At 42.3% G+C, this 22065-nt stretch overlaps 1 protein-coding gene across 8 annotated transcripts in view; it reads left to right on the top strand.

The window, feature by feature from the left end:
• The first annotated feature begins 9367 nt into the window (after nucleotides 1–9367).
• The window catches only part of BNC2 (basonuclin zinc finger protein 2), a 454964-nt gene continuing 442266 nt past the window's right edge, over nucleotides 9368–22065 (top strand). For 2 of the 8 annotated variants that reach the window (XM_073021625.1, XM_073021626.1), the window contains exon 1: nucleotides 9368–9713. In XM_073021625.1, coding sequence (XP_072877726.1) covers nucleotides 9711–9713 — 3 coding nt within the window. In that variant the 5' untranslated portion in view covers nucleotides 9368–9710. The remainder of the gene's footprint in view (nucleotides 9714–22065) is intronic. The other 6 variants (XM_073021622.1, XM_073021620.1, XM_073021623.1 and 3 more) reach the window with 5 other exon arrangements.

Raw genomic sequence — 22065 nt, 5'->3', positions numbered from 1 at the left:
TGGCCAGCATGGCAAAACACCATCTGTACTGGAAATACAAAAATTAGCTGGATGTGGTGGTGTGCACCTGTAATCCCAGCTACTCGGAAGGCTGAGGCAGGAGAACGCTTGAACTTGGGAGGTGGGGGTTGCACTGAGCCAAGATCCTGCCACCGCACTCCAGGCTGGGCTACAGAGAGACTCTGTTTCAAAAAAAAAAAAAAAAAAAAAAAGGAGGGGGGGCGCAGTGGCTCATGCATGTAATCCCAGGACATAGGGAGGCTGAGGCAGGTGGATCTCCTGAAGCCAGGAGTTCGAGGCAAGTGTGACCAACATGGAGAAACCCCATCTCTACTAAAACTACAAAATTAGCCTGGGGTGGTGGCGCACGCCTGTAATGCCAGCTACTTGGGAGGCTGAGGCAGGAAAATCACTTGAACCTGGGAGGTGGAGGTTGTGATGAGCCAAGATTGTGCCATTGCACTCCACTCTGTCTCAGACAAAAAAAAAAAAAAGGGCAAGAATGAAGATTTACTACTTATTGAGCAGGGTAAGAACATATAATAAAAAAAAATTTAAAAAGCTAAGGTCTGGCCACAAACATGTAAGAATGGGGGGTGGAAAGTGGACAGGAAGAGTATAACAGAAACATTGTTTCAATAGTTAAGCAGAAAATGGTGGTCATAGGAATGAAATGGGAATGGATGGATGTGAGGAACAAATTGAAGGAACTCCTGTGTGATTTAGTGAAAGATGATTTGGGAGATGAAGGCAAGAAAAAGAGGATTGGAGGTTGAATACAAGGTTTGCTCTTAAATGGATAAAAGAAGAGTAAAGACAGGAAAAGGAAGGTGGAAAGAGAAATTTGGAAGGGGTATTGATGGTTTCCATCTCAGATTAAGTTTGGGGTGGTTCAGACACCTAGTAAGACCATAATAAAAACAGAAGAGAAAAACCATGAGATTTAACCATTTGTTGGAAATTCCACATTATGTGTGGAAGAAGTAAGTGTGAAGGGGTTGGGGAAGGATGTGATAAAGGAAAGGAAGGAGCCAGTATAGTAAAGTGGGAAAGAACCACCAGAGGGGACCTTTCTGAGATGGAGTTTTGCTCTTGTCACCCAGGCTGGAGTGCAATGGCAGATCTCGGCTCACTGCCACCTCCACTTCCCGGGTTCAAGCGATTCTCCTGCATCAGCCTTCCAAGTAGCTGGGATTACAGGGACGCACCACCACGCCTGGCTGGTTTTTTGTATTTTTAGTAGAGACAGGGTTTCTCCATGTTGGTCAGGCTTGTCTCGAATGCCCGACCTGAGGTGATCTGCCAGCCTCAGCCTCCCAAAGTGCTGGGATTACAGGCGTGAGTCACCGCGCCCAGCCTGAGGGGACCGTTTTTGAAAGATCAACAATATCCTATGCATCTGAGAGTCAGAGAATGGGATTGGGGTAAATATATCTACAGAATCATTATCTATAGAATCAATGGATAACTATACGATAATGCAGATTTATGAAAACATGTTAGGGGTAGGAAAATTTTAAAAGACTTTGACATGACAAACAGATCTAGTGTTTTCAAATTCCTGGCAGATATTAATCTTTGGAGTTATAAATGAGAAATTGGAGTTCATGAGAATTTCCCAAATCATGAGTTATTCTGAATTTTTTCATAACACTTATGTATTTTTAAAATAATGATCATAATAATAGTAAATCTTTTTTGTGATAGGGTTCTACTATGTATCTGAAAGATTTTCTGTAAAAAGGAATGTAATAATCAATGTGTGGCTTACATGAACCAATATATTGTGACAAGATTATGTATTTCAGTAACGTAAAAACTAGCTCTACCAGCCAGGCGCAGTGGCTCACGCTTCTAATCCCAGAACTTTGGGAGGCCGAAGCGGGTGGATCACCTGAGGTCAGGAGTTTGAGACCAGCCTGGCCAACATGGTGAATCCCTGTCTCTACTAAATATACAAAAAATTAGGTGGGAGTGGTGGCGGGTGCCTGTAATACAGCTACTCTGGAGGCTGAGGTAGAAGAATCACTTGAATCCAGGAGGTGGAGGTTGCAGTGAGCTGAGATCACACCATTGCACTCCAGCCTGGGCAACTTAGCAAGACTCTGTCTCAAACAAACAAACAAACAAACAAACAAAAAAATTAGCTCTACCTGAAAAGGATATTTAGTAATAGAAAATACTAAAAAATAAAAAACATTGACATCAATGCTAAATAAAATACATTTAAAATTTGTAAAAGCAAGCCACACATATTTAGTATTTAAAAGTTACTATTGTTGGCCTGGCGCAGTGGCTCACACCTGTAATCTCAGCACTTTGGGAGGCCGAGGCAGGTGGATCACGAGGTCAGGAGATCGAGACCATCCTGGCTAACACAGTGAAACCCCGTCTCTATTAAAAATACAAAAAATTAGCCGGGCGTAGTGGTGCGCGCCTGTAGTTTCAGCTACTTGGGAGACTGAGTCAGGAGAATGGCGTGAACCCCGTAGGTGGAGCTTGCAGTGAGCCGAGATCGCGCCACTGAACTGCAGCTTGGGCGACAGAGCGAGACTCTGTCTCAAAAAAAAAAAAAAAAGGTTACCATTTTTTTGTTTGAGAATTTTTAATTCTCATAGGGGATGATAAATGATAATACTTTTCCCATTTTGGTGATTTCTTCATAGATTTTTCTCAGAATTTGGAAAAAAATATGTAAATTTTATAGGAAATGACAGGAGGGAATTCCTACATGGAATCTGTGAACAGACATGTCATTTCCCTGTAATTTAGAAAGCTTCAAGCTGCAATTAACAAAATGCAACCTCAAAATAGGCTAAATTATAAGGGGACTGATTATGTCACAAAACAAGAAGTTTGATGCCATCTGGGGTTACTTAATTCAGTAAGCCAGTAACATCATCAAGAGCTCAGGTGCTTACCACCTTCCCACTCTATCATTCCAGGTATGTGTGGTCCCTTTTGGTCACAAGGTGGATGCAGCTGCTTTGAGGTACCATAGTCTCATATACTAACATCCAGAGCAGAAAAGGGACAATCTACTTCTTGTCATTTTGTTTTTTATGGTTTTAATGCATCATCTTTCCCTGACACCCCTCCAATGACTTCCTCTCATCCTTCATTGGCTAGAACTAACATGCTCATCCTTAAACCAATGACAGCAAAGGGGAAGGGGCAACCATATGGGTTTAAAACAATCTAGTTTAACCTGAGACATGGAAGGGACATTAACTGTTGTGGATGCCAGACATTCTCAAATGATCTGTCTTTTTTTTTTTTGAGACGGAATCTTGCTCTGTCGCCCAGGCTGGAGTACAGTGGCGTCATCCCGGATCACTACAACCTCCGCCTCCTAGGTTCAAGGAGCCTCCCAAATAGCTGGGATTACAGTGAGGTGCCCGCCACCACACCTGGCTAATTTTTTTTGTTTTTAGTAGAGACGGGGTTTTGCCATGTTGGCCAGGCTAGTCTTGAACTCCTGACCTCAGGCAATCCACCCACCTTGGCCTCCCAGAGTGCTGGGATTACAGCTGTGAACCACCATACCCAGCCACGATCTCATGACCTCTTAAAAATTACTGAAGAATTCAAAGAGCTTTTTTTGCGATGGAGTTTTGCTCTTGTTGCCCAGACTGGAGTGCAACCTCCGCCTTGTGGGTTCAAGCGATTCTCCTGCCTCAGCCTCCCAAGTAGCTGGGATTACAGGCATGCAGCACCACGCCCGGCTAATTTTGTAGTTTTAGTAGAGACAGCGTTTCTCCATGTTGGTCAGGCTGGTGTCGAACTCCTGATTTCAGGTGATCTGCCCACCTCCACCTCCCAAAGTGCTGGGATTACATGCGTGAGCCACCATGCCGCCCAGAGCTTTTGTTGATAAACATCAGTAGCTACTGACGTTCATTTTATGAGAAAAATTTAAGTCATTAATTCATTTAAAATAACAATATTAAACCTATCACTTATTACCATACTGTGGTAAACAGAATAATAACTCCTAATGATGGTTCATATCCTAATCCCTGAAACCTGTGAATATGCAGATATGATTAAATTAAGGATCTTGAGATGGGGCGATTATCCTGCATTATCTAGATAGAACCAGTGTAATCACTCAGGTAGTTATAACTGAAAGAGGGAGGGAGAAGGCTCAGTGTCACGGCGGTATGGCATGAAAAAGACATGTCTGGTTATCACAGGCTTTGAAGATGGAAGGGGGCCATAAGCCAAGGAATGGGGGTGACCTTTAGAAGCTGGAAGAAATAAGGAAATAGATTGTCCCCTAGGGACTCCAAAAAGAAACACAGGCTCACAATCACATTTTAGTTTAGTGAAACCTGTTTCAGATTTCTAACCTCTAAAGTTATAATGAATTCATGTTGTTTAATCCACTAAATCCTTGGTAATCTGTCACGGCAGCTACAGGAAATGTATATATGCCTATATTTTAAAATGAAAAACAAAAACAGGCCGGGTGAGGTGGCTCACGCCTATAATCCCACTTTGGGAGGCTGAGGCAGGTGGATCGCCTGAGGTCAGGAGTTCAAGACTAGCCTGGCCAACATGATGAAACCCCGTCTCTACTAAAAATACAAAAATTAGCCGGTGTGGTGGCGCACGCCTGTAGTCTCAGCTACTTGGGAGGGTGAAGCAGGAGAATTGTTTGAACCTGGGAGGCGGAGGTTGCAGTGAGCCGAGATTGTGCCACTGAACTCCACTCTGAATGACAGAGAGAGATTCCATCTCAAGAAAGAAAGAAAAAAAAACTTAGTGAGAAGCAGAGTGCGCTGATTACATTTTTGGCACATTTCTTTAACAGCCGATTAAGACAGGTGGATTCTCGTATCTGGTTCTGCATTCAGTCTGTTGTGATACTACCTGTTACACTGTCATTGGAACACTCACAGGAGAGAATGTAAGAAAGGCAAATAACTTCCCAGTATCATGATAAAAACAGTTTTGACTTCATGGACCTCCTAAAAGGGTCTTGGTGACCTTTCGGGGTCCCAGGAACATACTTTGAGGAGGGCTGGTGTTGGAAGTGAACAGTGCTTGCTACATTCTCTAAAAGAAAAAGCCCTTTCCCCCGCCATATTCTTACACTGAACTTGTTTGGCCTTAAGGTCTTCAGATCAACGCAGTGTAATCCTCTTGACATTTCTTCATTAATTCAAGTAATACTTAAATGAGTTTATTTTGTGCCTGGCATTGTTTTATGGGCTGAGGCTATATAAGTGAACAAAGTCCTCACTTAACGTTGTCATGAATAGGTTCTTGGAAACTGTGACTTTAAGCAAAATGATAATAAGCAAAATCCATTTTACCATAGGCTGCTATAAATAAGAGTCCTGCAGGATATTTCTGGTCACAAAACATCACCAAACTTCTAAATAAAGACCCCAAATACTTCTAATATTGAAACACTGAAATAAATGTAAGCTATACATACACTTAAGAAAGATTAATACAAACAATTAGGATAATTACAATTTTTTTTTTTTTTTTTTTGAGGTGGGCGTCTTGCTTTGTTGCCCAGGGCTGGAGTGCAGTGGCATGATCTCGGCTCACTGCAACCTCTGCCTCCCGGGTTCAAGCAATTCTCCTGCCTCAGCCTCCCAGTCGCTGGGATTGTAGGTGCACGCTACAACACCCAGCTAATTTTTTGTATTTTTAATAGTGACGGGGTTTTACCATGTTGGCTAGGCTGCTCTCAAACTCCTGACCTCAAGTGATCTGCCTGCCTTGGCCTCCCAAAGTGCTGGGATTACAGGTGTGAGCCACCGTGCCCAGTCAGATAATTAAAATATTTACGCAATTATTCCAGTTCTGAGATGCAGGTGGCTGGAGCCTATCTGGACAGCTCAGGGTGCAAAGCAGGAACCAACCCTGGACAGGCCATCAGTCCATGCAGGGAACACTCACACACACACTCACACGGGGATCATGTGGATACTCCAAAGAACCCAAGGGGCATATCTTTGGGATGTGGGAGGAAACTGGAGTATCCAGAGAAGACCCATGTAGACAGCGGACACAATGCCACACAGACAGTGGCCCTGGCAGGGAATCAGTTTTGTTTTTTTTTTTTCTCAGCCTTGTAACAAAAGGAAGTTGAATGAAAGGACATTGAATGAAACGATGTTATTCAAGGACCTGCAGCACAGTTGTTTCCCTTGTGGAGCTTCCATTTTACTTGAAGAAAAATAATAAACACATAAACTAAGAAGACAATTTCAGATATTGATAAGGGATACAAAAGGGATACAAAAATAAGTAATAACAGCAAGTATGAGGGGTGTTTTGGGTGGTGGGCCAAGAGCTATTTAAACTAGAGTCTGCAGAATTGCTGTTAGAGCTGAGATAGAAATAAGAAGGAATCATTGGAAAACTTGGGAGAACACTCCAGGTAGAACAGCAGGGGCAAAGAGCAGGAAAGAGCTCTGCAAGTTAGAGGAACAGAAAGGAAGCCAACGTGACTTGAGTGTAGTCCACCATGGTAATGAACAAATGGAATAAAACATTCGAAAAACACAGGCGGGTGTAGATCATTCAGGTCTTGCAGGATAGAAAAAGGATTTAAGGTTTTATTCCAATTGCCATACAGACCGCTAGAGGAAATGAGACTATGGAATCCTCTTAAATGCTAGGCTTTGCTTCCTTCTATAAATTCTTCCACCTTCTCCAAGCGCTGCTCTTCAGCCTAACACATTCCCCAGTTTTAACATGATGAGTCTCCAGAAAGGCAAGAGATCCCAAATAGATGCATCTTGCCTCACATAAATTGTTTGTATGCTAATATCAAAAACAGACAGATCTGGAACCAATCAGGGGAATGTAAATTACAGGTTGCTTGATGTGGAGTAACTTCTGCATGTTGGCCAGTGTAGGTGTGCAGCCAAAAATGCACTGTGTGAATACAATTGTTTGGCAATTGCTGATCTGTCACTTGTCCAAAGCGGTAAGTGTGTGAATGGATTTGTATGGGTAATGACTATGAAATTAGCAACTAGCTTTTCTCATCTCTCCATGATGCAAGAAAAACATACTGGAACTTGGCTCATTTCTGGAAAATTCTTGTGATGATCCTCAATTGTTCAAAATGCACATTTGGTCATCATTATCCCTTGTGTAATCAGTTTCTGCAAACTACAAGATGATGTTAGTTATGTTTAGAAAATAAGGGAACATGCTCTACACCTTAAATCATTTAAAGATGAGCCCTCTTAGATAACATGCATTTAAATATCTATATATTACATATATAGATATACAGATATATATAGATGGTTGTTGGGAGATCTAGTGTATACTTTGATTTATGCTGTAGTGAGAAAAGTAATTTTGTCTTTCATTGGAAACCTGCAGACGCAACCTGTGCCCAGACCTCTAAGTTACTTATGATAAATAATACGGGAGAAGTGTTTACCAGACACATTTTTCCACAACAAAATGATGCACAGAATCCACAAATGCAGAAATCTTCTTTGAAAGGGCCAGGAAACGGTCGGAATTTGGAACCAGTCAGTACACAGAACTGCAAGTGCGTGTTAAAAAGCTGGATCCACGTGAAAAATAAGCCTAATCCCATTTTTTTCTTTTTTTTTTTTCAGATGGAGTCTCGCTCTGTCGCACAGGCTGGAGTGCAATGGCATGATCTTGGTTCATTGCAACCTCCACCTCCCGCGTTCAAGCAATTCTCCTGCCTCAGCCTCCCGAGTAGCTGGAATTATAGGCGCCCGCCACCACAGTCGGCTAAGTTTTGTATTTTTAGTAGAGATGGGGTTTCACCATGTTGGCCAGGCTGGTCTCGAACTCCTGACCTCAGGTGATCCGTTTGCCTCGGCCTCCCAAAGTGGGATTACAGGCATGAGTCACGCGCTTGGCCACCTAATCACATTTTCAAGACAGCTGTGGCTACTTGGGACTCAGCGGCTTTCGAAAAATTTTAAAAAATTAGTTACTGTTAAAATTTATATTAAACTAAGACCAGACTCTGCAAATAAAACTATGTAATTCCAAGGCTATATATTTTCAAAGGAATTTAATTCTTTCCTCTGAACGCAATTAAGTAGTCTCTCCCTCCCTCTATTCGAGGAAGAGAGGAAGAAGGGATGATTCTCACTTTTCAGTAGGAACCGGTAACCTTACCTGCTGTTCTGCCAAGTCTTCGCCGATTCCCTGATTTCTTAGTGCTCAGGGAGTATGCTTGAAACCTATGCCTTCCTCCCATGTTAGATAAGCAGAAAGTTTGCTCTAGCTATGATAAATCTGCACAACGCGGAGATGTTTTTGGCACAAAGTGTACGTTAGTTACAAGATGATGATTAAGCTCCCCCCCACCCCCGCCCCATTCTTGCGGCCGGGGAGTGTGTTTTGCCTGCATTTAAGAAATGTCCTTCAGCTGCAGGCGTGTGCGCGCTTAGCCTGTAGCCGGCGTTTCTGAGTCTCCAGGGCAGGGTGACTTGGGTCGGCTGCGTGTCACCCACAGATGTGACTGTTCTTTCCCCGCGGGCGCGACAGCCTCCTTCCTCTCCAGCCCGAGGCCCGCGGCCCAGACCAGGGGAAGGGGAAGGAAGCCCTCGCCGCAAGCCGGCGTCTGGGCCGGCACAAAACGCGCCGCCACCAGAAAAACTTTTTCCCCAGCTGCGCGCTACTTTTGGCCTTTTCTTCTAGCACGTTCTTGTCCCGGGTTTCTGTCCCCTGGGTTTTCCTCCGCCTCGCTCGCCTTCGCCCCAGCGGCGCGCAGAGGAGCTGGGCTGAGAGGGGCGCGGGGAGTCGGGGCGGCCGCGGCGGAGACGCCAGAGAAGGAGCAGGGGCAGGGGAGGAGGGGGCATGCGGGCCTGGGGAGGAGGAACTGGTCAAAGGGGACAGAGACGCCCGAGTGCCCCAAAAGGAAAGAGCCGCCGCGGTTTGCTGCAGTCGGAATAAAGTTCGCGCCCTTTCCTCGGCGTTTCGCAGCCTCCTCTCCTTCCCTCCGCTCCCCACACCCTCTCCGCATTTTTTTTTTTTTTTGGTCACAGCTGGGCGCTAGCAGCCACCTCCATCTCCACGCCCGCAGCCCCCGGCGGGGGCGCCAGGGTTGTTTTTCCATCCGCACAAAGTTGTTTTTTCCATCCCCAGAAAGAGAGAGCAAGAAAAACCCAAACAACAAACAAAAAGCCCCCAAACAAGTCACAGGGCGGGGGGGAGGGAGAAACATACATCCTCCTTCCCCAAGCCCCTGGACCTCTGAGGACAAACAACACAACGAACCGACTTTTATTTTGCAAAAGGGAAGCAACATTGTAGTCACGACAATTCTGCAGAGAGGAAAAACTTGTGGGGCTTGCACGGCCCCCGAGGTCACCTCGCCCGCCGGTCCCCCGCCTCCCGCGAGCAGGGCAGCCCCCTCCCGGGACAGGCCGTTCCCTTTTTCTTTTTTTTTCCGTCCCGAGGAGGAGCCGGGGAACCGTGCCGGCTGGGACTCGGGGCGCGAGCGCGACCCCGGCGCGAGTGTAAATCAGTCACCTGAGCGCAGAGGGGCCGCGGCGAGGGCGCGCGCGGGCGGGCGGGGAGGCGGAGGCGGCGAGAGCTGCGGCCCGGAGGAACTCGGAGGGGGAGGGAGAGAAAGGCCGAGACGGAGGGAGCCAGCGGCGGCCGAGGGGCTGGTCCAGGCGCGGCCGCTAAGAGGAGACCAAGAGGCGGGGGCTGCACTTGACAACCAGCATGCCGAGATGGTAAGAAGTTTCCACCCTCCTTCCCTTTTTATTCTAGACTTCCTCAGAAGTGACCCCCGCGCCCGAGCGCCACCGGGGCCGCCCGGGGGCCGTGTCCGCCCTCCGGCCCGCGGCGCGAGGGGCAAGGGGGCGCTCAGGAGGGCGGGCTGGGGACCAGAACCCCGGTCCGACCTGATCCCCGCTGCGCTCTCAGTGTCCTCCCCTAAACTTGGCCCCAAGTTTCCAAGGCGAGCTCCAGGTGGGAGGGTGCGCGTGTGAGGGGGCTCCTCAAGGTCGGCCCCGCTCGCGGCTTCCACGCGAAGGTGAGCGGCTGGCTAGGGGAGGCTCCAGGGAGTTGGGGACGGGCTGGGGGGACGAGGTGCAGGGGAGCGAGGGATGAATGGAGCGCTGGCAGGAGCTCGGGGAGGAGAGGAAGGCGGCTGGGACCTACGGGAACTTTCACAACTTGCCGCCGAGTGAGGGACCGGCGGCTGGGCGTGGGTGCCGGGTGCGCTCGGGCGCAGCCGCCCAGGCCCGGCACGTTGACTCTTCCCCTCCCATCTTCTTCACATTCGGAACCTTCCAGTGGTAAATGGAGATGGGAGGAAATGCTCCCGCAGGCTTTGCGGAGAAGGTGCAGAACGCAGGGCAGGAACATCAACCCTGCAGAGAGACGGCTCTTTTCGAAGTGCAATTCTATAGGAGCCGGTTTGTTTTACTTGCACGTTGACTGGAGGGTGGGATTTGGGGCCCGGGGAGGGAGCAGATAAAAAATTATATATATTGAAAAACCCTAGGTGAAATCTCCTGTGAAGTGAGTTTAAGGTTGAAAAAAAGTTCCAAGTGCAAGTGGTGGAGGAGATGGGCTGGCTTTGCGAAGCGAGACTCCAGCACAGCCCCTCTACGAGAAGAGACTTCTTTGCAGCGAGGAAGCGTGCAATTAGTTCGCCTGGTGATGAGCCGCTCTGTCCGCTTTCGGGGAAGTGATTTGTTAGAAATGGGGCTTGACCACTCCCTTCTTTTTAGTTTGCTTCCACCCAGCATTGCTATTGTTACCCCCACTTGGGCATCTGACATAGTGTGTTCCGTATGTAGAGGGAACATATAAGAATAGAGGTGAGATAGCGGGTTGGCATTTTTTTCCTCTTCCCTTCTCCCTAATGTGACATCTCTTGTTTCAGTGATCAAAGTCACAACTGGAGTGTAGGAGATGCTACTGTCAAATGCAGGCGCGCGTGCACACACACACACACAAAAGCGTGAACCCAGGACTGTGGTTACAGTAACGCTGACAGAAATTAAAGTGGTTTTGAAAGCAGCGTGCGATTTATGATGGTTCCCATTTACCCTAGAGTCAGGCTGTTGTAAAACTGACGTACAGAAGACATCATAAAATAATCCTGTGTGCCCAGGATTAAAGTGGCAGAAAGTGGCCTGTTTTATTATTATTTTTATATACTTCGTGGACACTTGCAATTGTTGAAAGCTGCATTTAAGTGAGACATCAAAACAGAATATTAAATATATCTGTTTAGAGCTTGAGAGTTTTTCTTCTAACGGGCGTTTTACACAGGAACACTGTAAAAGCCGGTTGCAGGTTTTATTTTTCTTCCCTTCACCCTAGCCTATATTAACTGTTTGTCTACACATCTATATTAACTATTTGTCTACACATGTATTCCCATATACTAATCACTTTGAACTGTGGCTAAGCCTGTTTGCCTTCCACTGCTTTGTATTCTGCAGTTTCAGATGTTACTGTGCACACGCATACATGCTTTAAATGAGACGAATTTATTTCTGGCACTGTTACTTAGTGTGTCTGATCTGAAGATGCACCCTAGTAGTTAGACCTTGTACAAACTTTTACTCTTTGGACACACACACACACAGAGTCCCTTGTGAGCCTTTAGAGAGTATCTGTATTTTATATTATATTTGTAGCTGTTTCATTTAAACTGTTCAGTCTTAATGAAGTTCTTAGTTCCCAGAGTGCACTGTATTAAAAGTCCAGATTGCTAATCACTTTACCAAAGTACAGGAGTATCTTTACCTGAGGGAAGTAATAACGAGCTTGAACGTGAACTTTGAGTATCTTTTGAGAAAGGTCTGAAACTGTTTTCCTCCTTGAGAATATTAAGTTGGGTGGTGTTTGCATGTAAGACTTTGAATAAGAATCAACTGTGCATGATATTTTACAATTAATATTAGGAAAATATTAATAGCGGCAGTACATTCCTAATACCTGATTTTTTTTCTTCTATTTGAGATGTAAGATACCTGTCAGATAGGGATATGCGATTACAAAAAGAAGCAGACAAAAGCAGAGCTGACTATTGCTATATTAAAATGTAAGTGTTACAGTTTGAATTTTCAAGTGAGAGTTCTTGAGTTCAGTGCTTTACATAACATTTTGTCCTAATCTTGCTTGCTGTCAGGGATGTTTCATGGTTGTGCAATTGCTGCAGTCAAGAATGCCAATTTGCATTCCAGGAGTGTCATTTGATTACTTTTATCTGCACAGCTCCAAGACCGGCCCAGACCTCTCGTTTCATCTTGCCATGTCACGAGTCAATGCTGTGTCGTCTTTTCAAAAATCTGCCTGATTTAGACAAGAAAGAAAAGTACTTTCATGTTGCAGCCGCAGTCCCCTGCTAACTTGTCAGCAGCAGGATATGATTCACTTGGGCCCAGAAGAATGGAACAGAGAGGCGGGTTAGGCGGTTCAATAAAGCCCACGGACAGGTAGTGTGTGACATCCCCAGAGAGCCGCAGTTAATGAAGAACAGGTCTGCTTAGTTCTCCACACGCTGACCTGGTGCTGTCCCCACAGTTTTCTCATTTGATCTTTCCCAGCAAATTGATCTTTTCTTGTATTTTTTTGCCTTCCAAGTTAGTCCTTGTGGGACTGAAATTAGCAGAGCAACTTAAGTTGGATAATACAGCTGTTCAGAAAGGAAGAAATTGGACACTGGCTCAAAAAGGGGTGGGGGGTGGGGGGGGTAGAGGGAGCTATTCTTTTTGTTGTTGTTCCTGGGAATATTTCTTAATATTAAGGGAGTCCAAAGTAGATGATGACTTGAAGTTAGTTGTTTCCTTTACTTTTAATTTTAGAGTTAAGGGTTCAGCAAGATTTTAAATATTCCTTAAGTATTTGAAAGATGGCCTTAGTGAATATGAGTTCAATTTAGTATTGTTCAGATTCACTTGTTGGAGATGATTTGCCAGTCGACAATGTGGCTTTTATGGTTATTGTAAGATGGCATACTTCAACTATATTATTTATAGTCTTCTAAACAACGTATGATCCCCAAATATCCAATACTAAATTGCAGGTAAGATTAAACAATAAAAAAGTCATTATACTAGTGTTGTGTATAAATACTATGGTATATTAAAATGTTTTCTATACTATTAGCATCTTTGTTTTATATAAACCCCACAGCTACAGTTCATGAAGTGTTTTTTGTCTGAATTTTTGAGATTCTGCATTTAAATGTAGATTTTTAAAACTGAGACCAGACCACAAGTTTGCATTTCTGTGGATGTTCATACATGTTATTTGTTTTTTGACATTAAAATTAATTTTAGACAGGGTGGGGAAATTTATGTTGTATGGTTTAAACAGGTTAAAGTTTCACTATAGAATTCTGTACATAGAGCTTACATTGGAAGCAGTTAATACATTCTTAACTTGATAAATATATAAGGAGCAACGCTTTCTGATTTACTCAGCAGATGGTCTCATTTACCATCTACATCCTTACAAGAAACAGAGTGGAAAACATTTCTTATGGAAGGGGAGGTAGCCTCCTCACATCTTCCCTGTTGGATGGGAATTATATAGTATCATTGGTTAGTAAACTCCCCTCTGAAGAGCTAGAGGGAGCCTCATGATTTTATTAGATATACTTAAGGTTTAAAAAACACTCTGGCCATCAGAATGTTGCACAAAAAACAGTGGGTAATGAATACTGGCTCAGTGTTTAGATTGGGAGGTGCTATTTTTTTTTATTATTATTAAAAAATAAAACAGTGACAGAAGCAAAAGAACTTTCTATAAGAACAGTCAAGGTATCAGCTAAGTTTTCTAGGCTTTTGCCTTTCAGGTGATTTAAAGATCAGGCAAAATGCAACCAGATACTGTGTTTTAAATGTTTTGGTTTGACTACTGTTTGTAGTTTTTGTCAACTGAGGGAGTTACTCTCGTTTTAGGAGGCCACCCTTCAGAGTTCTATTAAAAGTAACTTCCTACCAAATCACTGAGAAGTGAGTTAACTTCTTTTGGTTTATGAAGTACAACCCCTTTTCAGTAAATGATGGTTTTGGAGTAGTTCTACGTATAACTGCTGTATTCCAGAGAGAAATTTTCTTTAAAATAAATGCTTCGTGTTATAAGCATAAATGTTAAACTGTTTATAAACCTGACTTATTATGGATCAAAAAATAAGTTAAAGACATAAGACTTAAATGATATTACATTCAATAATTGTCATTTAATTTCATTTTTACCATTTTCCATTAACATTTGTGATAGGTTTATGTTAAAGAGTCATTGATCATAATTGCACCTTAATATTTATATGCTAGTTTTTAGGAGCATTACTTTAGACAAACATATTTATCATTTAAGTAAATAATATAATCCAGTGAGATAAACTACCCAGATTTGTCCTTCTTAAAATCTTCTGCACAGTAGCTCTCATTATGTTGCTAGCCAATAAAAGTCTTTATTTGTTGCTTATTAGAACCCTCAGTACACTCAAGAGTTCAGCTATAATTTAATTTGGCTGTTCAAAGAGCCTCCCTTGTTTTGAAATATGTTCTCAGTATGCTTTTACCGTTTGTTGTGAACCCATATTCTAACTCAATGCATAAGAACCTATATTCTAACTCAATATGCCTAAGAATGATATTACAGATGCATCATTCTGTTAAGTTTTTGCTATAGTCGTAACTTTTTTTCTTTAAAAATATCCGTACATAACAACGTCAGTTTTGTTCTTTTTGCTCTATTTTCTCTTTGACATTCTAGAGCATTTTTTCTTGGTGATTTAAATTGTTTTGCTATTATAATTTAAAATACACTTCCTAAAGAATACAACCTTCCCCTAAGGTATAGTGAGAAGGGCACCAAAAAATAATAGGTTCAATAATTAAGAATTCTAGTTGAGGCCATTTCACAATTGCAATGGCTTGCAATTACAAAAAGTTTGCCTGGTACTTCACAAATTGCTAGTAACTGCTGTGAAGTTTTGCAATGAGTGGAAGGTAACTTTAAGAGTTTTGGTTGTATTTTTAACAAATTACGTTCACTAAAGACTAGAACTTGACTATAAAACTCTAATAAGATGAGTATCAGGAATTCTTCCATAAGGAAGGCAGAATTTGAAACTCCTAAATGACTCAACTGTGTATGTATCTTACCAGTGGGAATAGCATCAAGCCAGCCTTCTAGATACAGTATTTAATATTTGTCAAAATGTACAGTATTGTCTTGGAACTTGTGGTTCATGAGTTGATAGTCCCTGCTTTTTTGTGTTTATTACAAAGATGTAACAACCTACACAAAACATTTTTCTCTTATAATGACCTTACATTTGCCAAAGTGCCCCATGCTGAAATTCCTTTTCAGTATCTTTTTTTTTTTTTTTAGTCCAAAGCCAGACGTGTACCCAGACACAAAAGCCTCTGTGTATAGCAAGCTGTTTTAAATATTGTGACTCGACGATGTGCTGTCCTTTCTCTGCTTGAGCCAAGGATCTCTGCTCAGTGTCTGTGGATTACCAAGCTCCTTCTTTATTGTACCTCTTGTCAACTATTCCTATTCATTTAACCTTTCATTAGTGTCTGTGCAGCTTCACTGTCTGGAAAGGCAAGGAAAAACCGAAAGGCCCCACTGTCACAGTTATTAGATTTCTCGGTTACATCCCAGCAACCATAAAGAAGTAAGAGTCGAGACTATTGTCGTGCATGCTGCTGTCCTGGGGTGCGGCTCTTCTGTGCATGTCAAGGACATGTGCCACATGTTGATATGCATCCCAGGGATAAATGCACAACATGGGGGATAGGCCGACGCTGGCAGTAATGAGCTTTGTAGGAGTTATTGCAAAGACCAACAGTTTGTGAAGGAATTTTGCTTAACAGGCCAAGGAGATAGACAGAGTTGAGGGTTGCCAAGATTTGCCTGTGCGGGGCTTGTCAGTCACGTTGTTTTCATCTAAACTTCATTTGAGGGGAAAATTGAATACATTTGACAGCAACGAAAAGTCTTACTTTCTTTTTTTAAATCTTTCAGAGGACAAAAGCAATATTTCTGGTGACATACTGTTTTTATTACTGACTAAATCATATATATGAATGGATCTATTAGCAGTTTATCTTTTTCCATACCTAGAGGATAATTAAGAGATATTTCATAGATGTCATATATATGTTTTAAAATCTGTGTAAAAATAATGTAGCCTATTAATTTTGCTTTGCTGTTTTCCCCCTTTGATTTTCCTCTAGCATAGCCTGGTTCTTTAGAAATGCATTTGCTTAGTTGGCTAGATGCAGAGGAGAAAAAGGATGATAATGTGGTCATTTTCAAATCATAAATAAAATAAGTATTTGTAAATTTTATATTGGAAAATATTTTAACATCTTAGTGATGAAGAGAATTACCTTATTAAGAATTCTGAAAACACTTGAAAATGGTACATTATAATACATTTGTCTCTCTTTACCCAAAAGTTTATCTTTTTTGTTTTTTCTTTTTTCTTTTTAAAATAGGAGAACCTTTGTTACTGAGGGTAAATAAAATATTTTTGTCTCCCGATTTCAACAGATTTTGTCAGTTTTCCAAAGTTTTTTGGGGTTCTCCAATATCTTTTCAAATATGTTAATAACTTATCACCAGATCCCTGTGAAGTTATTTTTAATTTTTCCTTGACCTTACTTCTTTTAGGCAAGGCGTTTTAACAGTTGCACTTTCTCTGTTAAGATTTTTTTTTTTTTTTTTTTTGGTGAAACGGAATCTCACTCTGTCGCCCAAACTAGAGTGCAGTGGCGTGATTTTGGCTCACTGCAACCTCCATCTCCTGGGTTCAAGCGATTCTCCTGCCTCAGCCTCCCGAGTAACTGGGACAAAGGCACGTGCCACCAGGCCCAGTTAATTTTTGTATTTTTAGTAGAGACAGGGTTTCATCATGTTGACCAGGCTGGTCTCGAACTCTTGACCTCAGGTGATCCACCCGCCTTGACCTCCCAAAGTGCTGGGATTACAGCATGAGCCACTGTGCCCAGCCACCTCTGTTAAGCTTTTCTTGGTGTCTTGTGAAAGTATGGGCTAAGTTATCCTTGTTTTAGGGAAGAGAGATGAGCTATTTTTCATAGTCCTTCTCTCAGGTGGGATGCTAAATGCTCAGCTATCCTAGGGCTATGCCCCAGCCTTTTGGCCAGCGGGCGAAAGTACTGTATAGAATATATAGAGATGGGGCAGGGCGCGGTGACTCACACCTGTAATTCCAGCATTTTGGGAGGCTGAGGTGGGTGGATCACAAGGTCAGGAGCTCAAGACCAGCCTGGCCAATATGGTGAAACCCTGTCTCTACTCAAAATACAAAAATTAGCCGGGTGTGGTGGTGGACACCTGTAATCCCAGCTACTCAGGAGGCTGAGGCAGGAGAATCACTTGAACCTGGGAGGCGGAGGTTGCAGTGAGTCAAGATCTCGCCCTTGCACACTAGCCTGAGTGACAGAGCAAGACTCCAACCAAAAAAAAAAAAAAAAAAAGGAAAAATCTCTCGTCATCATGTAAGGCTGGTAACCTTCCCACAGAAGAAGCGTGAGTGTCTTAACATTCCTTTTTTTAATAGTTCCATTTGCATTTATTTATTATGGTTTGTGTTGGGAGTAGTAGAAGAGAAAAGAGGGACTTGTGAAGATGAGGCCATAATTTTAACTGTTCCCCTGGCAATGAAAACCCCCAAATTAGAACAAAATAGGTCAGTGCTGTGTGGTAATTAAAGAGACAGGGATACATGGCGGTAGCTACTCTCTGCCGGTATCCTGCACTTACTCTTCATCCAGTCAGTATCTCTATGCAGGTGACTGGCTATTCCTTGGAAGGCAGTTGTGCTGTTGCCTGTTAGAGACTGAGAACAGCTCTGGGACTGGGTATATATAGAGGCCCTGTTCTATTCCACCTACTTTTGATAGCCTCTGTTCTGTCATTTGTAAGTCAAGTGAGTTTGGTAATTTCTAAGTGCCTTTCCAATTGTACATTTCATATTTTATATGATAACACTATATAATCATAGCAGTTTACTTTTATTAGCTTTATTGAGATATAATTCACTCACTTAAAATGTACATTAATATTCCATTTTATGGATATACTACCTCTTACATATCCATTCAATGAAAGCACATTTGGGTTGTTTACACTTTTTGAGTAATGTGGCCCTGAACATTCATGTACAAGTTTTGTGAACATAATATATTAATTTTGCTTGGATGTATGCTCAAGAGTAGAATTGTTGGGTGGTATGGCCTATCTACTTATAACTTTTTGAGGAACTTCCAAATTGTTTTCCAACGCAACTGCAGCATTTTACTTTCTAACCAATAGTGTATAATTCTTCTAGTCTCTACATCCTCCTCAATACTTGTTGTCTTTTTTTTTTTTTTTTTTTTTTTTTTGAGACGGAGTCCCCCTCTGTCGCCCAGGCTGGAGTGCAGTGGCGCAGTCTCGGCTCATGGCAAGCTCCACCTCCCGGGTTCACGCCATTTTCCCGGGACTAGCTGGGACTACAGGTGCCCGCCACCATGCCCGGCTAATTTTTTGTATTTTCAGTAGAGACGGGTTTCACTGTGTTAGCCAGGATGGTCTTGATCTCCTGACCTCATGAGCCTCCCACCTCGGCCTCTCAAAGTGCTGGGATTACAGGCGTGAGCCACCGCGCCTGGCCCTTGTTATTGTCTTTTTATTTTTACACATCTTGGTGGGTATGAAGTAGTATCTTGTTATTTGAATCATCGTAGTGACTATGAAGTGATATTTCACTGTGGTTTTGGTTTGCATTTGCCTGATGGCTAGTGATGTTGAGCAACTTATGCACTTATTGGCCATTTGTGTATCTTTTCTGGAAAACAGACTTCTCCATTGGCCATTTTTCAATTGGGTTATTTGTCTTTTTATTGTGGAGTTCTAAGCGCTGTTTATATATTCTGAGTACAAGCCCTCTGGTAGGTACAAGGTTTGCAAATAGTTTCTCCTATTCTGTGGGTTGTCTTTTTATTTTTATTTTATTTTATTTTTTTAAGAGACAGGGTCTTTCTGGCTCTCATGCAGGTTGGAGTGCAGTGGTGTGATTATGGCTCACTGCAGCCTTGAACTTCTGGGCTCAAGAAATCCTCCTGCTTCAACCTCCCTAGTAATTGGGACTACAAGTGCAAGCCACGATGCCTGGTTAATTTTTTAATATATTTTTTTTTTTTTGTAGAGATAGGGTATTACCATGTTGCCCAGGCTGGTTTCAAACTCCTGGCCTCAAGAGATCCTCTTTCCTTGACCCCCCAAAATTCTGGGATTACAGGGCATAAGCCACTGTGTCCGGCTGTCTTTTTTTTTTTTTGAGACAGAGTCTTGCTCTGTCACCCAGCTGGAGTGCAGTGGTGTGATCTTAGCTCACTGCAACCTCCGCCTCTTGGGTTTAAGCCATTGTCCTGTCTCAGCCTCCCGAGTAGCTAGGATTACAGGCATGTGCCACCATGCCCGGCTAATTTTTGTATTTTTAGTGGAGATAGGGTTTCTCTATGTTGGTGAGGCCAGTCTCTTTAACTCCTGGCTTTAGGTGATGTGCTGGTCTTGGCCTCCCAAAGTGCTGGGATTACTGGCATGAGCCACCATGCCCAGCCTCAGCTGTCTTTTGAGTTTTTGATGGTGCCTTTTCAAGCACAGAAATTTTTGATGAAGTCTATTTGTCAATTTTTGTTGTTTCTGTCCTTGGTATGCTATCTAACCCAAGATCCTGAAGATTTACCTGTGTGTTTTTTTGTAAGTGTCTTACAGTTTGAGCTCCTACAGAGTGGATTCATAGATCTTTGATCCATTTGGATTAACTTCTGTAAATAGTGTGAGGTAGGGGTACAACTTTATTCTTTTGAATGTGGATGTCTGTTGTTCCCAGCACTATTTGTTGAAAAGACAGTTTTTCTCCATTGAAGTGTCTGGGCACCCTTGTCAAAAATTAATTGACCATGATATATAAGGGTTTATTTCTGAAATTTCTGTTCTGTTCCATCGATCTTTCTGTCTGTCCTTGTGCCAGTACCACACTGTCTTGACTACTGTAGCTTTGAGCTTTGTATTAAGTGTTGCAATTGAGAAGTGTGAGTCCTACAACTTTGTTCTGTTCTTCCTTTTCAAGATTGTTTTAGCTATTCTTAGTTTCTTAGAAGTTGACTTTTTAAAGAGCAGTTTTGATTGTGGTAGAAAACAAACATAAAATGTACCTTATTAATCTTTTTTTTTTTTTGAGATGGAGTCTCCCTCTGTCATCCATGCTGGAGTGCAGTGGCATGATTTCAGCTCACTGCAACCTCTACCTCCCTGGTTCAAGCAGTTCCTGTGCCTCAGCCTCACGACTAGCTGGGATTACAGGCACATGGCACCATGACTGGCTAATTTTTTTGTATTTTTAGTAGAGATGGGGTTTCACCATGTTGGCCAGACTGTTCTCCAGCTCTTGACCTCAGGCAGTCCGCCCGCCTGGGCCTCCCAAAGTGCTGGGATTACAGGCGTGAGCCACCGTGCCTGGCCCATGTTAACCATTTTTAAGTGTACAGTTTAGTAGTGTTTTCTGTAACTTAATGTACAGCAGATCTCTAGAACATTTTAATTTTGCAAAGCTGAAATTTTTTTAACCTTTGAATGAAAACTCCCGTTTACCTTTTTCCCCCAGCCCTGGGAAACCATTATTCTAGCTTCTGTTTCTAAGAGTTTGCCTGCTATATATGCCTCATAGAAGTGGAATCATGCAGTACATATTTATCTTTTTGTTCTGGCTTATTTCACTTAGCTAGAAACTTAATGTTCTTAAGGTTCATTTATGTTGTAGCATATAACAGAATTGTCTTCATTTTTAAGGCTGAATAATATTTCATTATATGTATATACCACATATTCTTTTTCCATTCATCTGTAGATAGATATTTAGTTTGCTTTCTACCTCTTGGCTCTTGTGAATTATGCTGTTGTGAATATAAGTATACAAATATCTCTAAAAGATACTGCTTTCAATCTTTGGACATACACGTAGAAGTGGGATAGCTGGATCATACAGTAGTTCGTAATTTTTTGAGGAACCTCCATACTGTTTTCCATAGGGGCAGCATCGTTTCCTGCCAGCAGTGCACAAGGGTTCCAATTTCTCTCCAACCTCATAACTTAGTATTTTCTGGTTTTTTTCCTATGGTAACCATTCTAACAGGTGTGAGGTGATATCCCAGTGTAGTTTTGATTTGCTTTTCCTTGATTCTTGATGTTAAGCTTATTTTCACATGCTTATTGGGTATTTGTATATATCCTCTTTGTGGACATATCTATTCAAGTCCTTTACTTATTTTTAAATGAGGTTTTTTGTTGTCGTTGTTGAGTTTTAGGAGTTGTCCATGTGTTCTGGATACCCCTTATCAGAAATATGATTTACAAATATTTTCTCACATTCTATAGTTTATCTCTTCACTCTGCTGATTGTTTCCTTTGCTTTTGCAGCACAGAAGTTTCTAAGTTTGATTCAGTTCCATTTGTCTATTCTTGCTTTTGTTGCCTTTAGCAGTTTACTTTTAAAGCTCGGATATGTCTGATCCTCAGAAGAGTAAAGGCTACATTAAAAAAGTACATTCTATTGTTTAGGTAAAACACTCTTGGTAGTACTCCAGGGGACAAGAAATATGTCATTCAGTAGCCAAAAGATGATAGCTCCTAGTTGCCTGTGAAACACCCTGGTTTTACTTTGATGTTTCTTAATTATCATTGAGTTTAAAAGCATTCTAGGTGTTCCGTATGATAAGAGACACACTTCATGCCCTGGAGGGTGGAATTAAGTACCCAGAAATAATTGTTTTTGGTTTTATAAATACCTCAAAAGGAAAGGGGGAAGAAAACCATTACTGAGAAAATTTGTCTTCCTAGACATCCCGTCATGACTAGAAAAACACCAACAGAGATAAAACTGAAAATTATTGTATGATCTCCAAACCCAAAATAAGTGGTCCAGTGAAGTTTTAAATAAATAACCGTGTTCAAATCTGGCATGGCATATTTGGAAACATGAGCTTGCTTTACAGTTTACCTGGCAAATTTTGTAATTAAAATACCTCATCG

This window comes from Chlorocebus sabaeus, chromosome 12, assembly GCF_047675955.1.
Source record: "Chlorocebus sabaeus isolate Y175 chromosome 12, mChlSab1.0.hap1, whole genome shotgun sequence".
Taxonomy (NCBI): Eukaryota; Metazoa; Chordata; class Mammalia; order Primates; family Cercopithecidae; genus Chlorocebus; species Chlorocebus sabaeus.
Note: the sequence above shows the minus strand (reverse complement) of the source record. Positions and strands in the feature narration are given on the sequence as shown.